The 17,997-nt window shown below is 33.7% G+C and overlaps 1 protein-coding gene across 1 annotated transcript; it reads right to left on the reverse strand.

The window, feature by feature from the left end:
• Nucleotides 1-8,581: 8,581 nt before the first annotated feature.
• Nucleotides 8,582-17,390, reverse strand: LOC137647926 (uncharacterized). The gene is made up of 5 exons (XM_068380875.1): nt 15,743-17,390; nt 15,389-15,619; nt 13,464-14,544; nt 9,168-10,590; nt 8,582-8,875 (listed from the first exon to the last, which is right to left on the reverse strand). The coding sequence occupies exons 1-5, from the start codon at nt 17,388-17,390 to the stop codon at nt 8,582-8,584; spliced, it is 4,677 nt and encodes a 1,558-aa protein (XP_068236976.1).
• Between the last annotated feature and the right edge of the window lie 607 nt (nt 17,391-17,997).

Genomic DNA, 17,997 nt, shown 5'->3' on the forward strand with positions numbered 1-17,997 from the left:
CGTTTGACTGGCCAGACTGGTTAAGGCTTACTTTTTCTTTATGTACACCTGACAACAATGAGATTACCAAACACTTCTTCATCCAAGGGGTTAATTACTGTACTGTAATTGTCCAGTGTACTTTCCTTTTGGTAAGGGTAGAAGAAACTCTTTAGCTATGGTAAGCCGCTCTTCTAGGAGGACACGCCAAATTTAAACCATTGTTCTTTAGTCTTGGGTAGTGCCATAGCCTCTGTACCATGGTTTTCCACTATCTTTGGTTAGAGTTCTCTTGCTTGAGGGTACACTCAGGCACACTATTTTTTTCTCCTTCTCTTGTTTTTTCTTTTAATGATGTGTTGGACAGGCTTAATAGAAGGGCCATGGATGCCTAGTTGTTTATCATGAGGTTATGGTCTCCTTATCTGATTCTTTTTCTTCTCAAAACCATCCTTAATTTACTCCCTTCAGTAGAAGTGGCTATGCTGGAGGGTATTTAGCCTTGCAGGGTGTATCGGCTCCTCCATGTTGACCAGTTTTTCCGAATTTTTTTTCTATAGTGTATAGGTTTCATCAATCACTTTATTTATAATTCTGTATATATAGTTTTTGTTATAATTCTGGTTAATCTAGTTTCTTATTATTATTTGTCTTCGTTATTACCATCAATTCTTTTGTTGTCTGGAGACATTGAGCGTAATCCGAGACCAGTAGGCCGTAGATATCATCAATGTCGTCTACTGTATTGCAATATTCGTGGTCATCATGCTAATATTCAAGACCTTACAGTTGCATCCAGACAGTATGATATTCGTTTTTACTTAGAAACTAAGATCCTTATAACTGGTTTTAAGAAGCCAAAAATGTTGAAACGTAATTCCATCCCTAGTACCAGGGTAACGGGGGTGATTTTTAGGTCTGAGTATCCTGCATCTTTTAAGTCCTGCTATAAATGTGGATGTCATGAGATTATTGTAGTAAAAGGTTGTGGCCAGCATAGCAACTTCTATTTTTGTTCAATCTTCTTATCATTATAGCTAAGATACAAGAAGATGCTAGAAAGGCTTCTTTTGTCATTATTGGTGATTCCAATGCTAACCATAGGGAGTGGTTAAGTTCTCTTTCTCCTACCGATCGCCATGACTTAAGAGCTTTAGACTTTGCCTCTGAATCAGGCTGTGAGCAATTCATAAATGAAGCTACTCACTGGTCTGGTAATTGATTGGACCTCATATACACTGGCCCTCTGTCCCTGATGTTTCATATTCTTGGAAACTTTACATAAAACCTTAGTCAGACCGGAGTTGGACTTTTGGCTTGTATAGGTTACAATTATATAGTAGTGTTGATGCTGTTGTCCCTTTGAATGAGAATCTAGTCAACATAATTGATAGGCGTATCCTTCTCGTGTGCAAAGGTACTAAGTGAAGGACAAACTGTGGTTCAATGATGATTGTAGACGTGTTTATGTAGAGAAGAAAGAGGCCTTTCATTTTGGAAGAGTAAAGATCAGATTTGACTTGGAATATCTATACTCGGCTTAGAGCTTTTGCTCAGGAAGTTTATGCTTCAACTGGAAAGGAATACAATTTAACCATAAAAGAAACCTTTTCTGGTACAACTCAGGAACATAGATGGTGGTATACTCTTAAATCTGCACTCTTTGGTGTAAATGCTACCATTCCTCCTTTACTTAAAACTGTCTAAAGTAAAAGGCAACCCTTTTGGCTGATATTTTTGACAGTAAACAGAGGAATGAAAAACTTGAGCTTCCTCATTCCTGTTTTCCTGAGGCTAAACTAAATAGTTTAGCTTTCGATTTCAGGAAATTAAAGCTCCGTTGATGGACCTTAATGCTTGTGGAAGTGTACACCCAACTGGTATTTTTCCTTTGTTTTTTTTTTAAAGACTGCAGATTTCTTAGCCCCAAAGTTATCTATTATTTTGTGCAAGTTAGCAAGAAAAGGAGCTTTTAGCACTTGTTGGAGAATTGGTAATGTTACTCCTCTATGTACATATGTTTGTGGTAGCTCAAGTCCCACTGATTAGCGCCCAATTTCCATAACTCCCGTATTATCTAAAGATTTTGTACGTCTTCTGGCGAAACGTCTTAATAGGTTTGCCGAAGGTAATCATCTATTCCCTAGTTTGCAATTTGGTTTTCGTAAAGGCCTATGAGCATGTGATGCCCTTCTTACAATCTCCAATGTTGTACAGAAGTCCCTTGATTGTGGTCAGGAAATTCGTATGATTGACCTTGATATTAGTGCTGCCTTTGACCGTGTTAATCACGAGGCCCTTGTTTTCAAACTCAAAGAGTTGGGATGGGTAGTTTCTTAGCATTATTATTGATTTTTAAAGTGGTAGATCTCAAAGAGTTGTTGATGTGCCCCATAGTGAGTATAAGAATGTTATATCTGGGGTTCCCTAGGTTGTGTTCTTTGCCCATTACTTTTCATACTATATACACATGACGTACGGTTTATCCTAAAAAAACAAGCTTGTTGCATATGCAGATGATGCTACTCTCTTTGCATTAATTCCATCCCCTGAATGTAGATATGCGGATCTCAGTATTGATAACGATTCTTTAACTTTTATGACTTTTAAAATTTTAGGTGTGATTCTTGACAGCAAATGTACTTTTGAATAACTCATTAGGTCTGTGTCGTCTTCCATTGCACAAAGAATTGGCTTATTGAGAAAGTCATTCAAGATTCTCGGTGCTCAATCTATTCTGAAGAAGTGTTTTAATAATTTTATTCTAACTTGTTTTGAGCATTGTACTCCAGTCTGGTCTTCACCTGCTGATTCTCATCTGAATTGGTGGACAGAAACTTACGGTATACTAAATTTCTTATTCTTGATCTAGATATCAATCTTTGGCACCAACATTCAATTAGTTCATTATGCATGTGGCATTAGATTTTTCATAATGCTGACCATCCTTTACATTCAGGTCTTCCTGGACAATTCCATCCTGTTCGTAATACTAGGCTGGCAGGTAATTCTAATAGAGGGCGTTCTCCATCCTGAGGCTCAACACTATACAGTATTCTAGAAATTTTATTCAAGCTGTGGAATGATGTTCCAAATCGAGTAGTTGAATCAGTAAGACCTCAAAAGTTCAAAGTTACAACAATTGTTTCTATATTGAACAGGCTGACATAAGTCTTTTTATAGTTTATATTTGACATATCTGTTATGACGTTGTTACTGTTTTTTTAATGATTTATTGTTATTGTTTTCTCATCATTATTTCTCCTCTTATTTCCTTTCCTCACTGGGCATTCTTTCTCTTTTGGAGCCCTTGGGCTTATAAAATCTTGCTTCTCCAACTAAGGTTGTAGCTAGGCTAGTAATAATAATAATAATAATAATAATAATAATAATAATAATAATAATAATAATAATAATAATAACAATAATAATAATAATAATAATAATAATAATAATAATAATGATCAAAATAATAATGAAAATAATAATAATAATAATAATAATAATAATAATAATAATAATAATAATAATAATACTATGACAACTGATGTAAGTTTGATGCCTCTGTAGTTATTGCAATCATTCGGATCAACTTTTGTTTCCATTTGTTCCCATTCATCAGGCTTTTCTTCTTCATGCCACATTCTACCAAATATTGTTGTAAGAAATTCTCAGTCACTTAATTTTCCGCCAAAATCATCCTGTGTCATCCAAGGGCTTTCTATTTCTTAATTTTTTTAATGGCTTTTAGCTCAGATATATTTATATATATATATATATATATATATATATATATATATATATATATATATATATATATATATATATGTGTGTGTGTGTGTGTGTGTGTGTATGTATTTATATTCATATATATATATATAAATATATATATATATATATATATATATATATATATATATATATATATATATATATATATATATACATATATATATATATATATATATATATATATATAAATATATATATATATATATATATATATATATATATATATATATATATATATATATACATATATATATATATATATAAATAAATATATATATATATATATATATATATATATATATATATATATATATATATATATATATATATATATATATATATATATATATATATATATATATGATAATCCATCGTCTCGACTCCCTCCTCTGCTTCACTTATGATTTAAAGGTACCCATACTCTTATTCGTAGTATCAACGTATTATCTGTCATTCTCATTATATATGCCCTGCCCATGTCCATTTTTTTTTCACATACATCCAATAATTTAGTTTGGTGTCATACCCGTGTTTTTCTGTTTCAATCTCTTATGGCTATTCTCATCATTATCCTTTCCATATCTCCTTGAGTTGTAACTAGTTTATGTTGGAGGGCATTAATATGACTTAAAGTTTCTGATATATAAGTATGTGTTAGGACCATATGACTAAATACTTTGCTTTTTAGAGGAAGTTGCATTTTATTTTCCATAAACTTCCATTTATCGAATGCTCCCCAATCCCCCGCTTATCTTTTTTCCGGTTTTTTGTCCTGGGGAAACCCTGTTTGTCTTAAATACCTCTATTCATTACCAGTCTCTAGATGGTCGTCAATAACGGTTATTTTTTGTTTTTCTGCATTTTCATTCATCATCCTAGTTCCCCTCATATTCATTTTTAGTCCTATATTTTTTATTTCTCTATTCAAATATTCTATCATCTTTTGTAATTACTCCTAATATTTACTTAACACAACTCTGTCATCTGCAAATCATAATTTATTAACTTACTACATATTGATATCAATTCCCAAAATGTCCTAATTTGAATGTTTCAGAACTTTTTCTAGGCATTCTGTGAATAATTTAGGAGAGATGGGGTCTCCCTCTTTAACTAATTTCTCAATAAGAGTATTATAACTATCTTTTTTATAGTTTTAGGATTGCTGCACTTTGTGTATAGAAATTTTTAATTGTTCTAACATAATATTCTTCTATTCCTTGTTTATGAACGATTTTCATTACTGCTATTGTTTTAACAGAATCAAAAGCTTTTTCATATTCTAGTATTACTATACATAGTAGTTTCTCATCCTCAGAAAAAATGTCCATTAGTTCGTTAATTAAATAAAAGTAGGTATTTGTCAAACACCCACTTCTAAATAACGCCTGCTCTTTTGGTTGATTGAAGTCTAGCTGTCTTTCCACTCAGCCTAATATGACCTTTTTCAGTACTTTAAACATTATGGAGAGTAAGCGTATTGAGCGATAAAATTTTTAGGTCTTTTGTGTCTCCCTTTTTGTGAATTGCTATAATGATCATGTTTTTCAGTCTGTAGGTATAGAGTATTTTTATCCTCCTCAATTATTTTCCCGCTACCTTCCCTGTATTTATACCTTTTAATGTTTTATCTACTTCTCCTGATGTTACGTTTGGTAGCGGCTCATGTGTTTCATTAGTTTTATTGCTGTAGGTATTTCCTATATCGCTATCGTGAAGCATTGTACAGATATCCTCTGCAATTTCCATTACTGAATTTCTATTATGGATAATATTTCCAATTTTATCCTTTGAAGCAAACATCCGTTAGCGACCTGTTCCAATTCTTCCTTTCATCAATTGGATCCTTCTTCTATTCTTAATCTTAACCTAATTAGGAATAAGAATATCTTTGGTTTTTATTTTGTTGTTTTGGGTAGCCTTGCTGGTTTTAATTCATCCCTATTGGATTTTAAACACATTCCAGATCTTTTGTTTATTAGGCTTTCATTCAATTCTGCTAATTTTCCCTAATCCTAGTTATGAACTATCTCTTGTGGTGCTTCCAATAATAATTTTCTTTTACTCTTAATTCCGTCTTTTCTATCAGCCATTTCCCTAAGCAGCTTGGAGTGTTTATTCTCTTTCACAAAATTTATTTTTCCCTCTCTTTCCTTAGATCATAAACGTTGTTTCTCTCCATATATATATATATATATATATATATATATATATATATATATATATATATATATATATATATATATATATATATATATATATACATATATACATATATATATATATATATATATATATATATATATATATATATATATGTGTGTGTGTGTGTGTATATATATACAGTATATATATATGCCTATATATACACACACACACACACACACACACACACACACACATATATATATATATATATATATATATATATATATATATATATATATATATATGTATATATATATTCAGGAAGAACAGATAGAGTACGAAAATACAAGGTAGGAATGATAACACTGAGAGCAGAAATGGCATCAACCGAGTGAAGAGCTGTAAATAGTACATTTTTACCAGCAAAGTTCAATTCTAATAAGTGTAATATAAGTTTTATAATTTGCTATGCACTAAAAATTGATTCCCCTGAAGAAAGGAGAGATGAATATTTTGAAGAACTGCAGCGAGTAATAGATGAGATCCCAGAGAGATATATGAAAATTTTGATGTGAGACTTCAGTGCTAGAGTTGGAAGGAACAGTAAAGGGATAAGAGAATGTAGTGGGTATCGTGGGTCTTGGTGAAGATGCAAATGGAAATGGAGCTTACTTCATAAGTTGCTGTTGCGCAAACAATATTGTCAATGGAGGTACTAAGTTTTACCAAAAGGACATCACGAATGTATATGGACTTCACTATGAGTCAATTACACAAATCAAATAAATCAATAACGAGAGAATGAGCACTGTAAGAAATGTAAGAAGCTATAGAGGTAGAGATGTAGATATTGATCCCCAGCTCCTCATTGCCACATGGAAATTCAAACTGAAAGCACCCAAAACCAAAAGAAGAGCACAGAAAAACATTCGCCACATAATTTTTGGAATCGATGTGCAGCCCTTGACACTTTAAGAGACGAAAAGCAGACAATTAATGAAGAATAGTGTGATATTAAGAACATATAAAAGTAAGTTGGTAATGAAGCCCTGAAACACGCAGTTACAACGAAAAAACCATGGATATCAAATGATACTTGGCATACTATAAAAAGGGGACAAAGACAAAAATTTATGTTGAATGTTTTCGAGGAAGTAATACAAATTACAACGTAGAGCATGCTAAGTATTTTTGTTTTGATAGTGAAGTCAAAAGAACGTTTAGGAATGTCTGGAGAGAATATTTACACAGTAAAGAAGAGGAGGCTGGTAAAATTCTGAAATCAGGGAGTGGGTATGGTATAAGAATCGTTCATAGAATTATTAATAAGATATCTAATGGATCAAAGAAGAAAAAGCATATAACCATCAAAAAGAGAAATAGATCTGTTATAACAACCAATGACGATGAAAGACTACGTTGGATAGAAGACTTTATTGAGGTTAAGAATAGAAGATACGAAAGGGATAATTTGATTGACATACCCTACGCTGATGAATAACTTGATTGGAATTCATTATGCTTGAGACAAAGCTATCAAAGCTATATATATTTTATATATATATACATATATATATATATATATATATATATATATATATATATATATATATATATATATATATGTGTATATATATATATATATATATATATATATATATATATATATATATGTGTATATATATATATATATATATATATATATATATATATATGTGTGTATATATATATATATATATATATATATATATATATATATATATATATATATATATATATATATATATATATATATATATATATATATATATATATATATATATATATATATGAATAGATATATATATATATATTTATATATATATATATATATATATATATATATATATATATATATATATATATATATATATATATATATATATATATATATATATATATATGCTCAGGTACCAGATAAAAACCCAGCTTGTCGTAAAACGTTTAATTTCGACCTGTAACATTATAAAAGTCAGAATAACATACCCATTTTTTTTTTTTTTACGTATCACCTTAGCAGAAACATTAATCCTTATCACCATATGAACAAACATATAATTTCTCACTAATAATTATCATAACAATGTCATCACACAATCACCGTTACCAACAAGTTAAAAGATAAGTAACAATTAACTGCAAAAAGTCACTTACAACAATGCCTCCTCTCTGATACCCAGCAGATTTCTCGTGCATTAAATATCGGCTAATTTCTTCTATCAGCTTTTACGTTAACACATCCTAAAATACAACATTACTACAATATAGTAGAGGAACAATGTCAAAATGCCGATAAGACTATTCAACCGAAACATATCCATAATTTACAAATCTCATTACACAAACAATAGCATACCTTAAAGAACACAAGCTACATATCAACACCATTTGCTTGCATGAGTGCACAGCTGCACTCCTCAGCAACTACGCACGAACAGTTGGTTACGTGCACAACCTCCACCTGCCAGTCACTGGCCACGTCGACAGTCGACAGTACCACTGCCCACCGTCACAATTTTACACTGTCGTCAGTGAGCATGCGCAAACTTCACAAAACTTGAACATTACTAAAATACTTAAAAATAATTATTAGTGTTTAACTAATAATACACTCCCGCCTCCTTTATTGTTCTTCAACGGGTAGCAATACCACCAACTTGTGAACCGATCTCTTGATAACTGTGTCACTTTGTCCCTTATATTTTCCTGGTCTTTGTATTTTGTATCTAATGCTTACATCTCTCACCTTATTGTCTCTGCCTGTTTCTGTATCTACAACCTGCCCCATTTTCCATTTTCCTCGCACAACATTTGTGTCTTTAATCAGAACAATATCACCAGGTTGTACATTTCTTTTATCTGTGTGCCATTTTTGCCTTACAATGAGTGTAGGGAAATAATCTCTCTGCCACTTACGCTAAAAGGTGTCGACAACTTTTTGTATAAAGTTCAACCTTTTCTTGGTGTCACCTGATGTAGACCATGAACCAGATGGTACTTTATTACTTGCTCTACCCAAAAGTAAATCGTTCGGACACAAATATGTTCCTAATTCTACATCCATACCAGGTTTTATTCCAATAGGCCTTTCATTCATTAAGTTTGCTATTTCAAAAAAATGTTGTCTGCAAATCACTAAATGTCAAGATGGTAGTTCCTATGAGCATTGACAGAGACCTTTTTACAGACTTAATTAAGGCCTCACTTACCCCATTTTGCCATGCAGCATCTGCAGACCGATTAAATTTCCATTTCAAGCCTTCCTTTGCTCCAAATTCAGTGATCTCGTGTATGTTCCAGTTGTTATCACTCTTAAGTTCTTTACTTGCTGATACCAATTGTGAGCCTAAGTCAGAGTGTACAGTATGAGGATAGCCATGAACCGCTGTAAATCTTCTGAAACACTTTAAAAAACTATAAGTATCATATCCATCTACAACATCAATATACACGGCACGTGTAACAATACAATTGAATATAACACCATAAGCTTTACCAGTTGTCCTTTTCTTTACATTATCTTTGATTTGAAAATGTCCAAAAATATCCACAGCAGTGTGATAGAATGCTGGACAAGGACTCATTCTTTCATCAGAAATCTGACCCATTCTTTGACCTTCAACTTTGGCATCCAGTTTCCTGCAAAGAATACAACCTCTCTTTATCGATCTTATGATTTTACGTGCTGAAGGAACCCAAAATTTAGACTGAAGCTTACATAGTGTAACATCAACTCCAGCATGATTCAACCTGTGTAAATAACTAATGTACAAGACTGTAAATGGATGCTTACCAGGTAATAGAATGAAGCTATCTTGGTTCCAATTATGTTTCAACCATCTTTCCATTCTTTCTCCTACCATAATTGTACCATCTTCAGCTTGAAATGGTCCTAATCTTTGAAAACATTTTTTCCAGTTCTCAGGAAGACTTTTTTGTGCTTGCATAATCCAAAACCTCTCAGCTTCCTTAAGTGATCTAGGTTCAAGTTTCTTTAGAACACCCTTAAAAGATTTCTCCTTAACAATGTTAAATATCCTAGCAGTGACTGCAATTAACATATTATAGTTGTTGAATTTCGACGCATCAATTATGGTTTCTTCATGAACAGAGTATTGTGCAAGATTAACATGAATTCTATCAGGTAACTCACAATTCACCGATTGACTGATAGGCCACACTTCTAAAGGAAGGGCCATGAATTCTGGACCATATTTCCATGAATAGACAACTCCAACATTTAAAGGGTCCTGGGGTCTGGTCAATAGATCAGCAGGATTTAATCCAGAAGCAATCCACCACCATTCATTTGGGTCACTTTTTGATTGAACTTCTGCTATTCTAGTGGCTACGAAAGTTCCAAAGCCATAAGATTCCTTTTGGATTTGTGCTCTAACAATGGAGGAATCTGTTATGTGCATTACCGAACTAAATTTATATGTCATTTCATCTTCAATGGCTTTACGCATCCTGCACGCTATAACAGCTCCACACAATTCAAGTCTTGGAATAGATAACTGTCTACTAGGGGCTATCCTACTCTTTGCCACAATGAGCCTGCTCTCAAATGCACCAGACTCTAACTCCCACCTAGCATATGCAACAGCACCATAAGCATTTGTTGAACTATCACTGAAAATAACAAGTAAAGGCAATCCTTTGGCTGAGGTTGGCTTAACCCTGGATAGGTACGGTCCTCGGACACCCCTTTAAGGGTATACTCGGACGCGAACGACCCCGACGCCAAAAAAAATTCTTGAAAAATCAGTTTTTGCAGTAACCTCCTTTTTTCTTTTGCCAAAAAAAACTTCAATGAATGCTTAAAACAACTGTAAAGATAAATACTACTCATCTGCAGAAAAACTATTTATTATAAATATTTTAAAAAATTAAGTAGAAAAAAAAAAGACCTGACATAAAAATTCATAAAAAAAAAGTTTATACATATATACACAAATCCTTTTAGGAATTGATTCTTGAATGTTTAGGACACATCTTGATGTATTTTGGATGAGGTCAGACCCATGGAGGTGAAGATCTGAAATGAGAAAAAAAGGGTAACTTTTTTTGGCCAAAAAAAATTGTCCAAATTTCATGAATTTTTTTGGGTACCCAAATGAAATAGGAAGTGGCTAATTTTTTTAGGGAATAAACATATGTTATCCTAAAATAGAAATATGTAAAAAAATCTTCATTATTTTGTAAATTACATTTATATCAGGGGCCATATCTAAAGGTAATTTTTTGAGTACTTGAAAATTTTGTAAAAAAATACATATATTTAATATATAATATGATATTTATGCAGGTAAAAATACACCAAAATATCACAAATTCTATAGGGAACAAGAATATATATAGATAGGGCAGCTTACGCTTCGGATATGTCCACAAAATGGCCGCCAACCACACTGACTCAGACTCCCTAATCTGCCACTTGAAATGTAGGAAGGGTATGTCAATTTCAAGGTGTTATTTACTAATCTAATTATTATTGGATATGCATAAAAATTGTATGGCGGGTTGCTGGATAATTGTCGATTATCTTACGACTATAAAATTAAAATTCTGACCCAAAAAATTTTTTTTGAAGGGAAATAAAATCGAAAAAAAAAATGTAAAACAATATTTTAGCTAAAAAAATTTGATGATATTCAATCAAAAAAAAAGTAAACAAAATTTTCCGACAAATAAACATCTAGAGGAATCATTACTCTGTGATAGTTCCTTAGTACGTAGTAATTTTGAAAGAATTGGGAAAAAACGAAAAAATGGCAATCACCGGAAAATCGAACACATACCTATATATACGCCATATCTGGCTAAAAAAAAGATAGGCATGGGTAGCCAGATCATCTAGAAACACTTTCCAACACTATAAAAATATAAGTTTTGCGACACTACTTGCCAATTCCTTACGGTAACATGACTAAGCAAAAAAAATGCAAAACAAATAAAAAGGGGCAATCGTGGAAAAATGGCCATTCTAATATACGGCATTTCAGAAAAAAAAAATTTCAGCCACGTGCTAGGCAAACCATCAAGGCATATTTTCCGACAAATAAACATATAAATGAAATATTACTCTGTGATAGTTCCTTAGTACGTAGTAATTTTGAAAGAAATGGGAAAAAACGAAAAAATGGCAATCACAGGAAAATCGAACACATACTTATATATACGCCATATCTGGCTAAAAAAAAAAAAATAGGCATGGGTAGCCAGATCATCTAGAAACACTTTCCAACACTATAAAAATATAAGTTTTGCGACACTACTTGCCAATTCCTTACGGTAACATGACTAAGCAAAAAAATGCAAAACAAATAAAAAGGGGGACTCGCGGAAAAATGCCCAACATTCTAATATACGGCATCTCAGATAAAAAAAAAGACATGCACGTGTTAGCCCAACCATCAAGGCACACTTTCTAACACATAAACATGAAAAAAAATCAATAATATACGGCAATTCCTTACTACGTAGTAAATTTTTACAAATATTGAAAAAAAACAGAAATTGGCAACTGCAGTTAAATACCCAATATACCAATAACTACGTCGTATCTGACAAAAACAAAATCACGCATGGGTAGCCAGATCATCTAGACACACTTTCCAACATTAAAAAAGCAAAAGTTTTACGACACTATTTCGCAATATCTTACGGAAAAATGACTTGGCAAAAAAATTAAAAAAAATTAAAAAGGGACACTCGCGGTAAAATGCCTGACATTCTAATATACGACATCTCAGATAAAAAAAAAGACATGCACGTGTTAGCCCAACCATCAAGGCACACTTTCTAACACATAAACATGAAAAAAAAATGAATAATATACGGCAATTCCTTACTACGTAGTAATTTTTACAAATATTGAAAAAAAACAGAAATTGGCAACCGCAGTTAAATACCCAATATACCAATAACTACGTCGTATCTGACAAAAACAAAGTCATGCATGGGTAGCCAGATCATCTAGACACACTTTCCAACACTAAACAAGCAAAAGTTTTACGACACTATTTGGCAATATCTTACGGAAAAATGACTTGGCAAAAAAATGAAAAAAAATGAAAAAGGGGCACTCGCGGTAAAATGGTCCTCGTGGTGATGAACGACATTTTAACTAAAAAAAAAAACATGCACATGGTAGCCAAACAATCCACCAAGACTTTCCACAACTGATAACCTATACAAGTTGCACCATTCTACGACAATTTCATAATACGTAATAACTTTGATAATTATGCAAACTACCTCAGAAGGGTAAACTCGGACGCGAACGACCCCGACGCGTCTCAGAAATCGGGGAAGGAGTACAGCTACAGCAATGCACATCTGGACACTATTAGAGCGTGTAGGGGAGACACCTCCTGCAGGTCGATCACCCACAAATTCAGTCACAGGGGTGAGTCACGTGAGAAAAACCTGTTTTTTTTTGACGCTCGGGGTCGCAAACGACCCACCGTACCTATCCAGGGTTAACATTCCTTTCAAAATACAGAGTTTCAGTGCCAAATAACTCACAAAAATATGACACCCATTGTTCTTTTAAATAGGAAGGCAAGGGATCGTCCCATCCTAATTTAAAGTCACATTTCACAGTGTCTCGTAGCAAAATCTTTGCTTTTAGTGTGAATGGAAGCAAAAACCCCAGTGGGTCGTAAACAGAACACATCTGACTGACGACAACCCTTTTTGTTAAAACTGAAGGTATACTTTCAACGAAATTCAACTTGTTTAAGTCTGGTTCTGTTCTTACACCCTTATATTTTGGAGAGAAATTTAACTTAGTTTTAAAATAAAACACATCCTTATTGCATTGCCAGTTAAGGCCAAGTATTCTTTCATTACTATTCTGGGACACTTCAAAGTCAGAACGCTCATTATCTCCAGTAATGGTCCATGGTTTAATTTTAAAACTGCCTTTAGAGAGTACATTTTCAATATCTCTAATTAGGCTAAATGCCTCAGCTTTACTCTCAACAGAATGGATTATGTCATCTACATAGGAATTAGTCATTATCACACGTGATGCTTCTGGGAAGTCTTTTACCGACATTTCTGCAGTATGTCTGAGAGCTAACATTGCAATAATTCCTGAGGGCCTATCCCCGAAACCCATGCATGTCATTACATAGTGATCAGGTTTGCGATTACTTTGCAAATTTCTCCAAACAAATCTATGTACATGTTGTTCTAATTCTGGAAGCTTAATGCAATTATACATTTTGCTTATGTCACCGGCTATGCCTATAGCCTTTTCACGAAATCTTAGTAATATACCAAACATTGAGTTCAAAATATTAGGGCCCTTTGCCCAAAAACTATTTAGAGACTGGCCCATATACTTTGCCGATGAATCAAAAACAATTCTCAATGGGGTTGATATAGATCCTGGTTTTAACACTTCATGATGTTGAATGTATGTGACAGGACCAACATAGTTTTTAACCTCTTCATCGGATAACTTCCGAATTACATTGCACTTTGTCATGTCAAGTATCTGGTCATTATAAGCTTGAGCATAGTCTGAACCCAGTTTCATCAATCTTTTCTCTGTGCCTTTCAGTCTAGCAACAGCTACAGATACATTATTTTGCAACAGTTTGGGATCCTTAGTCCATGGAAATTTAGCAGACCATTCTTTTCTGTCCGGGTAATGTAATACATCAACCCACTTTCAATAAGAGCCAGCTCCTTTTCCTCTTTTATACTATAGGTAGTAGGTTGGCCAGGGCACCAGCCACCCGTTGAGATACTACCGCTAGAGAGTTATGGGGTCTTTTGACTGGCCAGACAGTACTACATTGGATCCTCCTCTCTGGTTACGGTTCATTTTCCCTTTGCCTACATACACACTGAATAGTCTGGCATATTCTTTACATATTCTCCTCTATCCTCATACACCTGACAACACAGATTACCAAACAATTCTTCATCACCCAAGGGGTTACTGCACTGTACTTGTTCAGTGCCACTTTCCTCTTGGTAAGGGTAGAAGAGACTCTTTAGCTATGGTAAGCAGCTCTTCTAGGAGAAGGACACTCCAAAATCAAACCACTGTTCTCTAGTCTTGGGTAGTGCCATAGCCTCTGTACCATGGCCTTTCACTGTCTTGGGTTAGAGTTCTCTTGCTTGAGGGTACACTCGAGCACACTCTCCTATCTTATTTCTCTAACTCTTGTTTTGTTAAAGTTTTTATAGTTTATATAGGAGATATTTATTGTTGTTACTCTTCTTAGAATATTTTATTTTCCTTTTTTCCTTTCCGCACTGAGCTATTTTCCCTGTTGGAGCCCCTGGGCTTATAGCATACTGCTTTTCCAACTAGGGTTGTAGCTTAGTAAGTAATAATAATAATAATAATAATTGCCATTGCCTGTTGCACATTTCCCACAACGACAACTACCACATCTGGGATTACAATCAGTTCCTAAGTGTTCAATGGTGAAGAAATCATTTATCTGTGCTGTAATATCAATTACGGGTTCTACAGATATATCATAGTCGGATATTGTACTGGAAACATGATTAATGCTAATGCCTGGATTACTCCTAAACACTGATAAGGTAACAATGTCGGGATGACTGCCATACACACACATTCCAAACTGTGATTCCCTGAGCTGTAAATTTTCAGCCACAGTTTCCTTAACTGTTGGAATTAAAGAGCAATAATCAGAACCAATTAGGAGATCTATTTTCCCATAAGGTCTATCTAATGCACATACATTAACACCCTTGAATAAATGTTTCACTTTTGATAAATCTACCTTACCGACTTGAGATGTAATGTCATCGATTCCATAAGCAGTAACATTGACATCATTCCCATCCTTGTCGGTTAAAACCAGATCATACTCTTTACTACTGTATGTCACAGTTTTGTCGCCCAATTTAGTCACAGCTAATCTGACACATTTTCCTTTCAGTCCCAATGCCTTAGCCACATCATTTCTGATCATTGTTATATCAGCTCCCGAGTCAAATAAAGTTTGTAACTCCTGATTACCACACTTGATCTTGTTAACCATAAATAAAACACCGTTTCTTTTCAGACTTACAAAGGAATATCCTGTTATGAATCCCTCATGTATAATAGTATGATGAAGTTTCCCACAAGATTCATTGTTAACATCTACAGTATTACATCTGGACTTCTTTAGACATTTTCTTGCTATGTGAACACCTTTAAGGCAATTAAAGCAAATACCTTTCTTCTTTACACTCTCCATTCTGTCATTGATACTCAAGTTCTGGAAAGTTGTACAGTCTAAGATATCATGTCCATCTGAGCCATGATACCAGCACCTATGCAGCCTTGTGTTGTCACTGATCTTATTCCTGTTCCGTTCAGCATTTTCTTCTGTAATTTTAGTGAAAAGGTCAGTGATATTTGTAATAGCATTTTCAAGTCCTGCTATCCTTTCCATTACATCTGACTCTCTTCCTTGCTTTGTACTACGCTGATCTTCATAAGTGCAGGTATAATTCACTTTAGCCTTAATATTATTATTGCTTCTAATATTAGCATTAAGATATTTCATTGATTTCTTTTCACTCAAAAGGTATTCCAACAACTTTCCGAATAGGTCACGATTACCTACACACTCTGCTAACTTAACCCATTCACGCTTCTGAGTAGGTGGCAATAGTTTTTCTATCTGGCTAGTCATGTTAGCAGTATTTAATTCTGAAGCCAAACTCATTTGGTCTAAGTAAAGATAGCATTGCTCAATCTTATCAACCTTCCTAATGAAACTCTCACTATCCCCTTCGGAAATAGGTTTAATTGACCTTATGTCCTCTACTACTACATCAATAATGGTTCTGCTGTTCCCAAAAGTTTCATCTAATCGCTCAAACATTTTATCGAAGTCATGATCTGCACCACGAACTGTATCCAAGGCCTCTCCTGAGAGACACTGTCTTAGCACAAAGGGATCTTTCCCATAATTTGATTGCATTAGTCTAAAAAAATCTCTCTTGAAATTGCTATAATCTCTCACATCTCCGTGAAACCTGGGCACATCAATCGGTTTTACTTTTAAAACTTTTTTCACCTGCATTTCGTCTTTAACTTTCACAAATATCACATGAGCTGCACACTTTCTATCTTCTAATGCTTTGATATAAACGTTAGCCTCCTCTATCAATTGAGCATCACAGTTCTCATCTAATAAATTGCAATACTGTTCATTAGCTAGTTCAACTTCATCATAAGCCTTAACAACACTCTCGTATCTTTCTTCTAAAATTTCTAATGCCATTTGATCTAACATATACTCATGAAACTTATCAAGCTTACGTGTTAGTTTTGCCTTTGCAGTTCCCCTCCGCTGTTTGGCCTTCTTCTGTGCTTCCAGTGACATCCTAGCACTATCATTTTCCCCCGTGGAGCTGCTATTTTTCCCTTTATCTGCCATGATGAGTGTTGTCGAAATGTATGCTCAGGTACCAGATAAAAACTCAGCTTGTCGTAAAACGTTTAATTTCTACCTGTAACATTATAAAAGTCAAAATAACATACCCATTTTTTTTTTTTTTTTTTTACGTATCACCTTAGCAGAAACATTAATCCTTATCACCATATGAACAAACATATAATTTCTCACTAATAATTATCATAACAATGTCATCACACAATCACCGTTACCAACAAGTTAAAAGATAAGTAACAATTAACTGCAAAAAGTCACTTACAACAATGCCTCCTCTCTGATACCCAGCAGATTTCTCGTGCATTAAATATCGGCTAATTTCTTCTATCAGCTCTTACGTTAACACATCCTAAAATACAACATTACTACAATATAGTAGAGGAACAATGTCAAAATGCCGATAAGACTATTCAACCGAAACATATCCATAATTTACAAATCTCATTACACAAACAATAGCATACCTTAAAGAACACAAGCTACATATCAACACCATTTGCTTGCATGAGTGCACAGCTGCACTCCTCAGCAACTACGCACGAACAGTAGGTTACGTGCACAACCTCCACCTGCCAGTCACTGGCCACGTCGA

Source organism: Palaemon carinicauda, chromosome 10 (assembly GCF_036898095.1).
Source record: "Palaemon carinicauda isolate YSFRI2023 chromosome 10, ASM3689809v2, whole genome shotgun sequence".
In the NCBI taxonomy this organism is placed as follows: domain Eukaryota; kingdom Metazoa; phylum Arthropoda; class Malacostraca; order Decapoda; family Palaemonidae; genus Palaemon; species Palaemon carinicauda.